The 15,222-nt window shown below is 33.4% G+C and overlaps 1 protein-coding gene across 1 annotated transcript in view; it reads left to right on the forward strand.

Annotated features, from left to right (window-relative positions):
- The window catches only part of GABA-B-R3 (gamma-aminobutyric acid type B receptor subunit 3), an 84,727-nt gene that overhangs the window by 61,093 nt on the left and 8,412 nt on the right, over positions 1-15,222 (forward strand). Inside the window, exon 7 of the mRNA XM_073965489.1 lies at positions 533-808. Within this exon, the coding sequence (XP_073821590.1) occupies positions 533-808 (276 nt within the window). The remainder of the gene's footprint in view (positions 1-532; positions 809-15,222) is intronic.

The following is a 15,222-nucleotide window of genomic DNA, read 5'->3' on the forward strand; positions in this document are numbered from 1 at the left end:
TTTAAAATCGCAGATTTTTAAAGAATATTTTTCAACAACCATCATAAAACGTGTATTTTTAAAGAAAATATTTTTCAACGACCACCTGACCATAAACGTGGATTTTTTAAAAAATATTATTTCTGCAAGCCATTATTCTCAGATTTTTAAAGAATTTTTTAGGAATATATTTCAACGGTTTTTTAACTGTCACTTAGAAGGTTTTTAAAAAATATAAAAAAATATAAAAATATAAAAAATTTTTTAGGATAATCACGCCTTTGAACTCGGATCTTTAAATGATATGTTTCAACGACTTTTGTACCAGCAATTCGAACGTTTTTTAATATCAATTGATTTAATAATATCAATTGATTTTTGTCCACACCTCTGGTGAAAGTGAACGTTAATCAAGTTCTAACATGTGCATATCACTTGATTTACTTTCAACTAATGTTCTGGTCTGCCTTTTTTACAATTCCTTATACAAAAAATGTTTTATTCATTAACTCAATCTTTAACCATTGACCATTTTTTTCTCTCTTCATTGCAGGCTCGAGTCTATTTATTATCGGCTGGTTTCTCGTTGGCTTTCGGTTCAATGTTTGCAAAAACCTACCGTGTCCATCGCATCTTCACGCGTACCGGCAGTGTGTTCAAGGATAAAATGCTGCAGGATATTCAACTTATTCTATTGGTATGCGGGCTGTTGCTGGTCGATGGTCTGGTCGTTACGCTGTGGGTTGTCACCGATCCCATGGAAAGGCATTTGCATAATTTAACACTGGAAATCAGCAACATTGATCGAAGCGTTGTCTATCAGCCTCAGGTAAATATTTTAACAACCACACAACAGTTTACAAGGAAGAGGATAGGGGTTTGACTTCTATATCCTGTCGTATTTATTTAATACCGTACTACAGACAGATTGTGTTTGTTTTTTGTTATTGTTCTTGTTGTTGGTGCTGTCTTCCCTTGTGACATTATGTAATTTGGAATTTTAGCTCTATTGACTTTTGATTCATGGCATTAGTGTCGAATGAGCAGGGCGATTGCCGACGGACGTTATGTTTTGTCGAAATTGTGTAAATAGCGTATTTAGATTGACAATTTGTGTAGGTGTCACAGTCGGTGTGTTGGTCCGTTGTTTATTTGTGTTGTAATGTATTTTAGCCCTTACATGTTTGTCATTTCAGTTAGTCCTTTGGGAGTTAAATTTCATCGGATTTGTGTTTACTTGGCCATTTATTTATTTTACGGCAGGGATGTACGCATAAAATGTCCTTCTTGGATGGACGTGTTAATTGAGAAATTATTTTGGGGATAATATTGAAGCATCTGAAGTTGAGTGAAATTGGAGGTGCTTTTACGGTAATTGCTAATGGATTTGTATCCTCCTCCTAGGCCACACATTAATTTCTTGAAAAGTTCATTTTAAAATGATGATGTAATAGATGACAACCATATTTTATGTAACAATTTTATAATCCAAACCCAAAACAAAATTCATGAGGTAGAGAACTAAGCCCTAAATTTAAAAAGTAAAAAATACTGTCAAATCTCTGTACAACGTAATGAAATTCTTTGACAGGTCAGAAATTAACTTCATGTTAAAATATATATAAGGGCATTTCTCAGACGTGCAATACAAGTGTAGGAAATACAAGTATAGGAAATGCCCACGTGGATATTTACAAAATATTTTTTGAAACGTGGATTCTTTTAAATATTTTTTTAAACATTGATTTATTCAAAATATTTTTAAAACGTGGATTTTCAAAATATTTTTAAAAATAATTTTTTAAACTTCTAAAATTAATTTTTTAAAACCTGTTTGTTTTTAACATATTTTGAAACGTTCCAGCAAATAATTTCATTACCAAGTAATGACCCATCAAATTTTAGCAGTAGTAAATACATACAAATTGAACGTTAAATATATTATTTTAACATCGGGATGTCGCAGGAAGAAAATACTTCCTTCAATATGTTTTTAAAGTAAAGAAAAGAAAGCAAAAAAAAAATTTGTTCCTATTTTAAAAAATATGATCTGAATTTTTGTTCAATTTCAACACTCCACATTTTTTTGTTGTTTTTCTCTTCCTTTTATTTTGTTCTCTGCTGGTTTTGAACACACGAACTTCTGATTTGTAGCCAAACACACAACAGACAAGGCCACTTGCACGAACAGTTAGGGTTGTTAAAACACATACATGTACATCAAATTTTCATCGAAATTTTGTTAACAAAAAACTCCCATGACGACAGTGAGCTTTGAACACACAACTACAACAATTTATAGCCGGACACACCAGCTCTGTGCCACCGAACTCATTACTTAGTATCTACTTAGTAAAGAGTAAAGTAAGTAGTTATGTGCAAACCATGCGGAGAGTAATGAGCTCTCATTACTTGGTAATGCATGACGTAATTACATGTACCTACCTAATTTTTGCTGGGGTTGTTTTTCAAATATTTTTTGCAAATGATATTTTGAAAAGAGGATTTTCTAAAAAAAATTTTTTGAAAAGTGTATTCTTTAAACAATATTTTTCATTCACGTTTAGAATTTTTTCAAAATATTTTTTGAATGCTGGATCTTTTCAAACTATTTTTGAAAGCGGGATTTTTTAAAAACTTTTTTTGAAACGTGGATTTTCTCATTATTTATTTATTTATTTTTTGAAACGTAAATTTTTAATTTTTTTGTTTTTGAAACGTGAATTTCTTAATAGAACATTTTTTAAACATGTAATCTTTTAAAATAATTTTTTGAACCATAGATTTTTTATAAATTTTTTGAACATAATTGTTTGAAATGGGGATTTTTTAAAATATTTTTGAAAATCATTTTTGAAGCGTGTAATTTTTAAAAATATCCTTTTGAAACCTTGATTTCTAAAAAAAATTAAAATAATATTTCGAAACGGCAATTTTTTTAATATTTTTTACTTGAATTTTTACAAAATATCTTTTTGAAACGAGGATTTTTACAACATATTTTTAAAAATAGTAATTTGAAACGTGGACGATTTAAAAATATTTTTTAATAATTTGTAAAACTGTGGATTTTTTAAATATTTTTATATATAATTTGTTAAAACGAGGATTTTTAAACATATTTTTTTTATATTTTGTTAAGACTTGAATTTTTTAAAAAATATTTTTTTAAATATATTGTTAGAAAGGGAAAATGTTATAAATATTTTTTAAATACATTTCTAAAACGTAATTTTTTTAAATTTTATTTGAAAATATATTTTTTTAAATTTTTTTATATATTTTATTTTTTGAAACGTAGATTTTTTTAAAATGTTATTTGAAAAAATTTTGTTATTGAAATGTAGTTTTTTTAAAAGTAGTTTCTAAACAAAATTTTTTGAACTTGGACTTTTAAAAATATTTTATGAAAATAATTTTTTGCAGCGTAGATTTTTTAAAAATATTCTTGGAATGTGAATATTTTCAAAAATAAAATCCCACGTTGAAGGCGTTTTTTAAAAATATATTTGAAAATAATTTGTTAATACGTGGATTTATACAAAATATTTTTTGTAGCGTGGATTTTTAAAAAATATTTTTTTGAAAGATACTTACTTAGCTGGCCCATTACAGAACATTTGTTCTATAGGCCAAACTAAGAAAAGATCTCCATTTCTCTCTGTCTATTGCTTCTCATACTGGAATACCGCGCCTTGTCATCTCTTCATCCACTTGTTTGCGCCAAGCGGCTCATATTTATACGCCGTCTTAGCGGGTTCATCATTGCTCATTCTTATTATATAGCCTAGCCAACGCAATCGTTGCATCGCAATATGTTTATCTTTACTGATGTAGTTGTATAGCAGATACAGCACGTGGTTCATGCGACGACGATATTCACCGTCAACGCAGATGGGTCCGTAGATCTTTCGAAGAAATTTCCTCTCAAACACGCCAAGCACTGCCATGTCTGCTTGCGCAAGTACCCAGGCTTCGGAGCCATACATCAGGACGGGTAGCATGTGCAGTGTTTTGTAAAGCGTTATTTTTGTTTGACGAGATGTGGCTTTGTTTTTAAACTGCTTACTTAAGCCAAAGTAGCATCTGTTAGCCAATATAATTCTTCTTTTTATTTCACAACTGATGTCGTTGAAGTCTTTTACTACTTCAATTATAGGAACCAACGTCAACAGTTGGTCCGAGCTCAACGGATGCATTGCGCGTCGACACCATCAACTTGGTCTTCTCGCCGTTTACCGCCAGACCTACTTTAGCAGATTCTCCTTCGATCTTCATAAAGGTATCGGTTACTTCCTTTACTGATCGGCCCATGATGTCTATATCATCATCATAAGCAAGTAACATGTGGCTATTGGTGTAGATTGTGCCACTTCTTTTGACGTATGCCTCTCGAAAAACCTTTTCCAGCACGATGTTAAAGAGATCACACGAGAGGCTGTCTCCTTGCCTGAAACCTCGTTTGGTACAAAATTCTTCGGAGAGGTTCTTTCCTATTTGAACTGAGGATCTCGTGTCAGTTAAAGTCATTTTACAAAGCCGAATGAGCTTTGCGGGGATACCAAATTCAGACATGGCCTGGAATACCTTTGAACGTAGGTGTCGATCTGCATCTCTTGGGTCTTCTCCAGGATTTGCCGCAGGGTAAATATCTGGTCAGCGGTGGACTTGCTAGGTCTAAATCCGCATTAGTATGGCCCAATTATCTCGTTAACCATAGGCTTTAGTCGTTCGCACAATATCCCTGACACGATCTTGTGGGCAATCGGGAGTAGACTAATGCCCCTATAGTTAGAGCATACAGTCTTATCTCCTTTCTTATGGACGGAGCACAGGATACTCAGGTTCCAATCGTCTGATCGTCTTCCTGCCAGATGTTGCTAACTAGCTGATGAATACACCTTATCAGCGTGTCGCCTCCGGTTTTGAACAGCTCGGCTGGTAAGCCATCGGCTCCTGCTGCCTTATTATTCTTCTGCCGGTTTATTGCTGTCTTTACCTCTTGGCTGGGCGGTATACATTCAATACCATCTTCTGAGATTGGATCTGTGGCATCTTCGTCGTCTTCGCTGGATACCAACAGGTTTGAAAAATGCTCTTTCCATATTCTGAGCACACTATCTGTATCAGTTACCAAATTACCTTGCTGGTCTCTACAGGAGGAGGTGCCCATACCAAAGCCATCAGTTTGGTAGACTTTTTGGGACTTCATTCTGGCTCCTGTACATCTCAATTTTTTCACACTCCCGCTTTTCCATCTCTCTCTTTTTCCTGCGGAAAAGATGTTTCTCCTCTCTCTCCTTTTCTCCAAATACTTATCTCGTGCGCTGCGCTTTGCTACTGATTGTAAATTATCCCGATATGCCGCATTTTTCTCTTCGGTAGCAGCACGACACTCCTGATCATACCATGGATTCCTTGGTGGAGGTCTCTGGTATCCAAGTATGGATTTTGCGGCTGTTTGCATGGAGTGGGCAATACTTTGCCATTACGCTGATATGTTATCGGGATGAGGAGTGCTTTGATTAAGCAATTGGGCTAGTTGAGTGGAATATGCTGTGGCTGTCTGTTGTGATTGCAGCTTACCGATGTCTAACTTTCGTGCTGTGTCTGTTCGTACTTTGTTTGCTACGTTTAACCGGGTGCGTACCTTTGCTGCAACAAGGTAGTGGTCCGAGTCTATGTTTGCTCCTCGGAGCGAGCGCACATCCAACACGCTCGATGGTTGTGTTGCATGTATCCAACGTGGTCAATTTGATTTCTTGTTTTCTGATCTGGAGACAGCCAGGTACCCTTATGGGTACCATTGTCAGATGTTTCATTGTGGAGAATGAATTTTTCGACTGTTGGGCCAAAGATATTCCCCTTTCCAATTTTGGCATTAAAATCGTCTAGAATGATTTTAATGTCATGGGCAGGGCAACGCTCATATGTTTCTTCTATGCGCTCATAAAATATATCTTTGGTCTGTTCGTCCTTGTCTTCAGTGGGATCATGAGCGCAAATAAAGCTGATGTTGAAGAATTTTGCTTTTATTCGAATTGTAGCAAGTCTTTCATTCACGGGTGTGAAGCTGGATTCCAGGTGTTTTAATCTCCGGCCAACTACAAATCCGCAACCAAACTCATGCTTTATGTTATGGCAGCTATAATACAGTGCGTCACCTTTAGGTGTTGTTGTGACGCCTTTCCCAATCCATCGTATTTCCTGTATGGCAGTAATATGGGCCTTGTACTTCTCAAGTACGTCTGCCAATGCGAAGACTGCACCTTCTCTATAAAGAGTGCGAGCATTCCAGGTGCAAATTCGCAGATCATGGTCCATAAAACGTTTGCGGGGGTCGTCAACTTTAGAGGGAATTGTTGTTCTTTTCTTTTGTTTTTTCATAGTAGGCTGCTTTTTCTAGGGGAGGGTTACTAACCCGGCGCCCAAACCCAAGTTTTTAACGTTCTTATGGGTGAACGCGCGGCACATGTTAGCTCACTACCTTCAACGGGTGTTAAAGGCACCTCCCCAGGTGACACCACGGGGAGGTCAGTGTCCACTTGAGATGAGAGAGTGACCAAGATAAATCCTGGACTTTGCCATGTTAAAGCCGGTCAGGACCGTTTCTTGGTATCTCTCATCCCCTATGTCACCCAAAGATAAATTGTTTAAAAATAAATTAGAAAATAAAGAAAACACGATTTTCGTAGATTGTTTGGTTGATTCACTCTCTGTATTGCGAATGATGCTCTGCTATCAGTTTCAACTACTTAAGGAAGCACTGAGGTTGATGTACAGAGTTCAAGTTTTTCAAGAGGAATGAACGAATTTATTGAATTTTATTCTACTTACCTTCACTTTGAGAAGCGACAAAGTCGTTTAGTCATGTATGATAAAGTTTAGTACATAGTTGCTTAAAGTAGTAGTATTAAGTATATTTACAGAGGTGTATTTTTAGCTGTTAACTTTAAAAATGTAAAGAACAATCACAATAGGAAATATGAAAAGGTATAAAATCACAATGACAAAAGTACAAAAGCTTAAAAGTGTTACTATTGAAATGTAGAGGGCGTTAAACTGTAATTATTAAAATGTTGATTGCTTCAAAAATAATTTTTTGAAACATGGATCTTTTTAAAAATCATTTGGATTTTTTTTTTTTGAAAATGCGTGCATTTTTTTTAGAATGTTTTTTGAAATGTAGAATTTTTAAAACATAATTTTTTATAATCAGTTTTCTACAACGTAAATTTAAAAAATTAAAATGTTGATTATAAGAAAATTTAAAATGGATTTTTTTAAATATTTTTTAATGGTGAATTTTCAATCGCGGATTTTTTAAAAATATTTTTCAAGCATTGATTTTTTTAATAATTTCTTCAATCATGATTCCCTAAAAATGCTATTTTTTTAAACGGACTTTTTCAAAATAGTCTTTGCAAATATGGATTTTTAATAACGATTGCTTAAGTCTGGAGTACTCCCCCATTGGCTTAACTTCATCATTACTTTCTTTGCAGAGAGTAATGTTTACAAAACGCACTGACAGCTTGCAAAATTTACTGATCGCTCCCAATATCATGATTACATCCCGGCGAAGGGAATAATCAATTGGCTTTTCAGTTTAAGAAGTGATGATTTTTTAGTATTCTCATGTTAATGAAAATGATGCTCACTTGTCGGCGTTCCCAAAAAAACACCACAACAAAATATTTGCAAGCTGACAGCACGATTCAAGTAAGAAATCATCAATTTCTGTTAAGTTGAAATAACATCAGCACAGTTACCTGTGTGTATGTTGTTGGAATTTTATTTAAAAAATTCCCTTTTGCGCGTGCCTTCGCTGTTTTTTGTTTGTTTTGTTTTAGTTGAAGATTCAATCATATGATTGCTTAAGATTTTTAATAATAAGTTTTTTAATTTTTGAAATTTTTGAAACGTAGATTTTTCAAAAAGACTTTATGAAAATAATTTTTGAAACATATATTCTTTAATTTTTTTCAAAAGTAATTTTCTAAGGTTCAAGGATTTAAAAAAAAATTAAAATGTTTTGTTAAAACGTGGATTTATACAAAATATTTTTTGGAGCGTGGATTTTTAAGAAATATTTTTTGAAACATAAATTTATTAAAATGAAGTAGAAAATAAAATTTTTAAAGATATTTTTTTTTAAAAATAAAAAAAATTGAAAATTCGCGGATTTTATTAAAAATATATTTTGAAAATAATTTTTTGAATTAAAAAGAAATTTTGAAGATATTTTGTTAAAACGTGGATTTATAAAAAATATTTTTGCAGCGTGGATTTAAAAAAAAAATATTTTTTGCAAAATAAACTTTTTTAAAAATAAATCAGAAAATGATAATTGGAAAGGTGTATTTGTTTTAAAAAAATATATTGAAAATAAAAAAATTGAAAATGCGCGGATTTTATTAAAAATATATTTTGAAAACAATTTCTTGAAATATGGATGTTTTAATTTTTTGAAACGTTGATTTTCGGTAGATTATTTTTTGAAACGTGGATTTTATAACAATATATGAATCGCAGATTTTTTCAATTTTTTTTTTTTTTTTGAATATAACTTTTTGAAACTTTGATTTTTTAAAACATAATTTTGTATAAACAGTTTTCTACAACGTAAATTAAAAACAATTAAAAAGTCGTTAAGATCGGCCGGCCGAACTTTTTATACCCTCCACCATAAAATAGTCTTAATTAAAATGGAATAATTAGAGTCCTTTCACAATTTTAGGTGGAACAACTTTTCGACCATGGATAGACAATTAGTGCCTCCCACTATTGCTTTAATTACACTGTGAACACAAATGTTGGTGCAGAGATAATTCCTTTTGGAGATGAAAGCACTTGGTGTGTGTATATTAAAAACCCCGAAGGACAGATGCGCCGTGAGTGGAACTTCCGCGTTATGGCGGATCTGCCCTTCGGAGTTCATAATATACTCACCACGGCCGTTCTTCCCCAAGAGGAATTTTCCGTGCCCCAGACTTTCACCTCCATTTTGTTGCACATTGTTATCTAATCTAATCTAAAAAAATGTGTTCAGCTAGGTGAAAGGTACCACCTACGGGGCTATATCAAAGAGTCAACCTATCTTTAAATTTTTTGGCGGAAAAATTTTATAGCTGCAGGGAACTTCAAGAGTCAAATTGAGGGTAGTTTCATCAAAACATGTAGACCCTCAAAAATGGACCCATGTTGACGAATTTTAGTGAAGAAATTTCGTGACCACTGAAAATTCCCGAAAATCGGGAGGTACAGTTATATGGGGGGGATATACCAAAACATGGACCTATATTGACGATTATTTTTGAATAGACAAAATTGTAGCTAAAATTCTCAAAATACCGATCATTACAGCTAAAATTCTCAAAATACCGAATAGGGGAGATACCGTTATATGGGGGCTATACCAAAATATGAATCTATGTTGACGATGTTTCGTTGGAGATGTTTTATGACCACTGAGACCTTCAAATGTCAAATTACAGCTATTTAGGTTAAATACTGTAGCTAAAATTCTCAAAATACCGAAAATCGGGAGGTACCGCTATATGGGGGCTATACCAAAACATGGACCTATGTTGACGATATTAGGTGGAGATGTTTCATGACCACTGAGAACCTCAAATGGCAAATTACAGCTAGTTGGGTTAAAAATTGTAGCTAAAATTCTCAAAATACCGAAAATCGGGAGGTACCGATATATGGGGGCTATACCAAAAAAAATGGACCTATATTGACGATGTTTCGTAGAGATGTTTCATGACCACTGAGAACCTCAAATGTCAAATTACAGCTAGTTCGGTTAAAAATTTTAACTAAAATGCTCAAAATACCGAAAATCGGGAGGTACGGTAATAGGGGGACCATACCAAAACATGGACCTATGTTGACGATGTTTGCTGTAGATGTTTCATGACCACTGAGAACCTCAAATGTCAAATTGCAGATAGTTCGGTTACAAATGATGGCTAAAATTCTCAAAATACCGAAAATATGGAGATACCGTTAAATGGGGGCTATACCAAAACATGGACCTATGTTGACGATGTTTGGTGGAGATATTTCATGACGAATGAGAACCTCAAATGGCAAATTATAGCTAGTTCGGTTAAAAATTGTAGCTAAAATTCTCAAAATACCGAAAATCGGGAGGTACCGATATATGGGGGCTATACCAAGACATGGACCTATGTTGACGATGTTTCGTGGAGATGTTTCATAAACACTGAGAACCTCAAATGTCAAATTGCAGATATTTCGGTTACAATTGGTGGTTAAAATTCTCAAAATACCGAAAATCGGAAGGTACGGTTATATGGGGACTATACCTAAACATGGACCTATGCCCATATCCTTTGGGATACTAGGAACCCTAGGTGTCAAATTATAGCTAATTCGGTCTGCAAATGTGGCGAAGAACGTCAAAATACCTCAAATCCGGAGGTACCGTTATATGGGGGCTATACCAAAGAGTGGACCGATATAGCCCATCTTCGAACTTGACCTGCCTATAGAAAAAGACCCTCGGGTGCAAAATTTCAGCACTCTATCTCAATTATTGCGGACAGACGGACGGACGGACAGACGGACATGGCTAGATCGTCTTAGAATTTTATCCTGATCAAGAATATATATACTTTATAGGGTCGCAAATGATTAGTTCGATGTGTTACAAACGGAATGACAAACTTAATATACCCTCCATACTATGGTGGAGGGTATAAAAAATAAAACGTGGATTTTAAGAATATCAAAAATGGATTTTTAAAAAATATTTTTGAATGGTGAATTTTTAAATTTTTTTTGGGTGCCACCGTGGTGCAATGGTATGCACACCCGCCTTGCACGCTAAAGGTCCTTGGGGTTCGATTCCCAGGCCAGGCAACATCAAATGTTCAACGGTGGCAAAATACCCCTCAGTGATTTTGGCAACATTTCCTGAATATTTCAGCCTTGTAAAACTTCTCTACAAGTGGTGTCTTAGTTCACGCCGTTGGGACTCGGCAATAAACAGTATGTCCCATATCATTAAGCTAATATGAATCGGGGTGCACTCATTGATATGAGAGAAGTCTTCCTTGTCCCATCTAGGATATTTGTGGAACAATTATATATTATAATTTTTAAAATAATTTTTTCAAACGCGGAGTTTTTAAAAATAATTTTTTCAAACATTGATTTTTTAAAACAATTTTTCAATCATGGATTCTCAAAAATAGTATTTTTTTAGAAATGGTCTTTCTCAAAATAATGTTTTCAAATTTAATTTTTTAATAATAATTTTTTTTAATGCGATTTTTTCAAAGAACTTTAAAAACGTTGATTTATTAAACAAAATGTTTTAAATTTAGCTTTTTTTACAAATAATTTTTCAAATGAAAAAGATCTGGTCGTTGGCAATAAAATCGAATTCTGCATTGCTGTGCATCTTGGAAAAATGTCAGCTTAGACAGATTACCGTAAAACGATAAAAAATTACTAAATTGTTCTCGTTATAAAGTGTTTACTTTATTATTTCATTAAAAAATAAATATAATAATAAAATATCTATATATATAAAAGAGCTTAGTGAGTGACTGAGTGACTGAGTGAGTGACTGACATATCATCGCCCAGACGAAACCGCTGAAGCTAGAAAGCTGAAATTTTGACTGTGGGTTGCTGTCGGTGTGTAGGGGTGAGATAAGGCTGGGTTTTTGGAAATTCGACCTAGAAGGGTACGAAAAGTACTAAAAGGTACTAAATATGGTACCCTTTGTATTAGGCAAACGGGAAGAGCTAGAATTCTGAAATTTGGAATGAGGGTAACTGATGGACAGTTAGAAAGATGTACCAAAGGGTTTTTGGAAATTCGACCTATAAGTGTACGAAAAGTTACTAAATTTGGTACCAATTGCATATTTTGAGCAGATATAGCTACAATCTTCATATTTGGTGTGGGAATCAAGGTTGGGAAGTGGAGTTGATATAAGGAAATGATTTTGGAAGTTCGTACTTATGTGTACGAGAAGTACTAAATGGTACTAAATTTGGTACATTTTGGATTTGGGTGAACGGATAGAGCTGAAAACCTGAAATTTGGAATTTAGATTAACGTTGAAGTGTGCGATTGAGATATGGGGGTAGTTTTGGAAATTCTTACTTATGGGTACGAAAAGTAGTAAACGGTACTAAATTTGGTACAAATTGGATTTGGGTGAACGGATAGTGCTGGAATCCTGAAATTTGGAATTTAATTATTTTTGGAGTGTAAGATTGAGTTAGTCTTGGAAATTCGTACTTAAGGGTACGGAAAGTACTAAATGGTACTAAATTTGGTACAATTTAAATTTAGGTGGCCGGAAAGAGCTGTAATTCTGAAATTTGGAATTAAAATTACATATGGAGTGTAGGATTGAGGTAGTTTTGGAAATTCGTATTTATGGGTACGGAAAGTACTAAATGGTATTAAGTTTGGTACATTTTGGATTTGGGTGAACAGATAGAGCTGGAATACTGAAATTTATAATTAAGATTACTTATGGAGTGTAGGATTGAGGTAGTTTTGGAAACTCGTACTTATGGGTAGAGGAAAGTACTAAATGGTACTAAATTTGGCACAATTTATATTTGGGTGAACGGAAACAGCTGGAATCCTGAAATTTCGAGATTCGGTTACTGTTGGAGTATAGGATTGAGGTAGGTTTGGAAATTCGTACTTATGTGTACGAAAAGTATTAAATGGTACTAAATATGGTACAATTTGGATTTGAGAGAACGGATAGAGCTGCAATCCTTAAATTTGGAGTTATTTTTACTGTTGTAGTATAGGATTGAGGTAGTTTTGGAAATTCGTACTTATGAGAACGAAAAGTACTAAATGGTACTAAATTTGGTACACTTTGTATTTGGGTGAAAGGATAGAGCTGGAAACCTGAAATTTGGAATTGAAATTACTATTGAAGTGTAGGATTGATATTGGGGTAGTTTTTTCGTACTTATGTGTACGAAAAGTACTAAATTTGGTACAATTTGGATTTGGTTGCACGGATAGAGCTGGAATCCTGAAATTTGGAGTTATGTTTACTGTTGCAGTATAGGATTGAGGTAGTTTTGGAAATTCGTACTTATGAGAACGAAAAGTACTAAATGGTACTAAATTTGGTACACTTTGTATTTGGGTGAAAGGATAGAGCTGGAAACCTGAAATTTGGAATTGAAATTACTATTGAAGTGTAGGATTGATATTGGGGTAGTTTTTTCGTACTTATGTGTACGAAAAGTACTAAATTTGGTACAATTTGGATTTGGTTGCACGGATAGAGCTGGAATCCTGAAATTTGGAGTTATGTTTACTGTTGCAGTATAGGATTGAGGTAGTTTTGGAAATTCGTACTTATGTGTACGAAAAGTACTAAATGGTACTAAATTTGGTACAATTTGGATTTGGGAGAACGGATAGAGGTGGAATCCTGAAATTCGCAATTACTATTGGAGATAGTTATTGAAATTCGTACTTTCATACTAAAAGTATTAATGGTATTATGAATAGAGGTGGAATTCGGAAATTTGGTATTATAGCCGCTGTTGGTATGTAGGGTTGAGATATGGATGTGGTTGTGGATATACGTACAATAAGTATACCAAAACTACTAAGTGGCACAGAATTTGGTCCAAATTGTTATTGTGCTAAGGCGTAGAGCTGAAATTGTGAAATTTGGTATTAGCATAGCAGTTGACGTTTAGAGTGGAGATATAGAGGAAGTTTTGGAAATGCGTACTAATGTATACGAAAAATACAAAATCGCGTTGGGATATAGTTTTGGATAAAAGGAGGTAATTTTTGAAACTTATACATACATACTTTCAGGTTTCCATACATACTATAAGTACTAAATTTGTTACCAGTTTGGTGTTGCATGAAGGGATATACATACATAGGTGGAATTGTATGAGGGATTGTGTTGGTGTTTAGATACGGATTTTTTGAAATAGATACCCATTCTAAAATTAGAGAAATACGAAATGTACTAAATGCTATTAAATTTGACGTTAGGTGTAGCAATGAAGATGGAAGTATATCATAAGTGCGTGAAAAGTACAAAATTGCAATAAATTTGGTATTGTGTTAAGGAATAGAAGTGAAATTCTAATATATTATTGATTTGTCAGGTTCATTGGTAGAGGTGGTCGTACAATAAGTGTACTAGAAGTATTAAATAATACTAAATATTGAGGCACTGGTATTGGGTGAATCGACAAATAAAATTTGTTATGAGGATCACCGTTGAGATTGGATCAGAAACTTTATTTAAATCAGCCTTTAAATGTATGAAAGGTTTCTACATGTAATACCATTGACATTGGGTGAACAAGTAGAGCTAAAACTGGAACGTTTGAGCTAAGGTCCTGGATTTTAAAAATTCTACTGAATAATGTACTATTGTTTCTAAGTTAAAACGAATTCGGTTTCTAAATAATGTACTGAATGTTTTTACATCCTGAGAAAAAAGGGCTAAAATAAAATATCTCAAAAATTAACTGTTAGGGTAACATTTTCTGAATAATGGTATTCTACATTTTTATATCACAAATTCCAAAATTGGGTTGGAAAATGTGGATTAAATTTTCAAAATACCCATACCGTTCTAATAAAGCATGAATTGGAATTTAAAATGTAGGCCGCTGTTGAAGTATAGAGGTCTTTTTTTTAAATTCGAACAAAACTTGTACGAGCAATACTTGAAGGAAATTAAACATCAATTCAAATAGGTATTAGTACATCAAAATTCTCAGTGTTCTCCATATTAAATATTGTTTATTTGTATATTATTCCTTTTCCGCATACAAAGTAGCGGGTATTTAGCTAGTAAATATAATAAAAAATAAATATAATAATAAATATAAAATAATAATCAAATAATCAAGAAAATAAAATAATTTGACTCGGATCATGAACCATATCAATCTTATTTTTGTATCAACATCCATTTAAATATTCCTCAATTTAATTGTTACACCCCATCTGAAGGTCCTATACATCTGAAGGCCCTTGCATGGAGTTTCAGATTATCCAAAGAATCTTTAATTTACTCTATACCGCTCGATTTGATACCCAACGTTAAATTTACTACCTTTTGTATTTCAATGAATGTATATGCTTACGTTTGTTTAAAGCTTACGTATTGTATTTAAAAAAAAAAAGTTATTTTATTTTGGAATCCTAGTTATTTTTATTACCCTTACGTCCAAC

The sequence above is a fragment of the Musca autumnalis genome, unplaced genomic scaffold, assembly GCF_047663935.1.
Source record: "Musca autumnalis isolate F117 unplaced genomic scaffold, ASM4766393v1 scaffold_2, whole genome shotgun sequence".
Lineage (NCBI taxonomy): Eukaryota > Metazoa > Arthropoda > Insecta > Diptera > Muscidae > Musca > Musca autumnalis.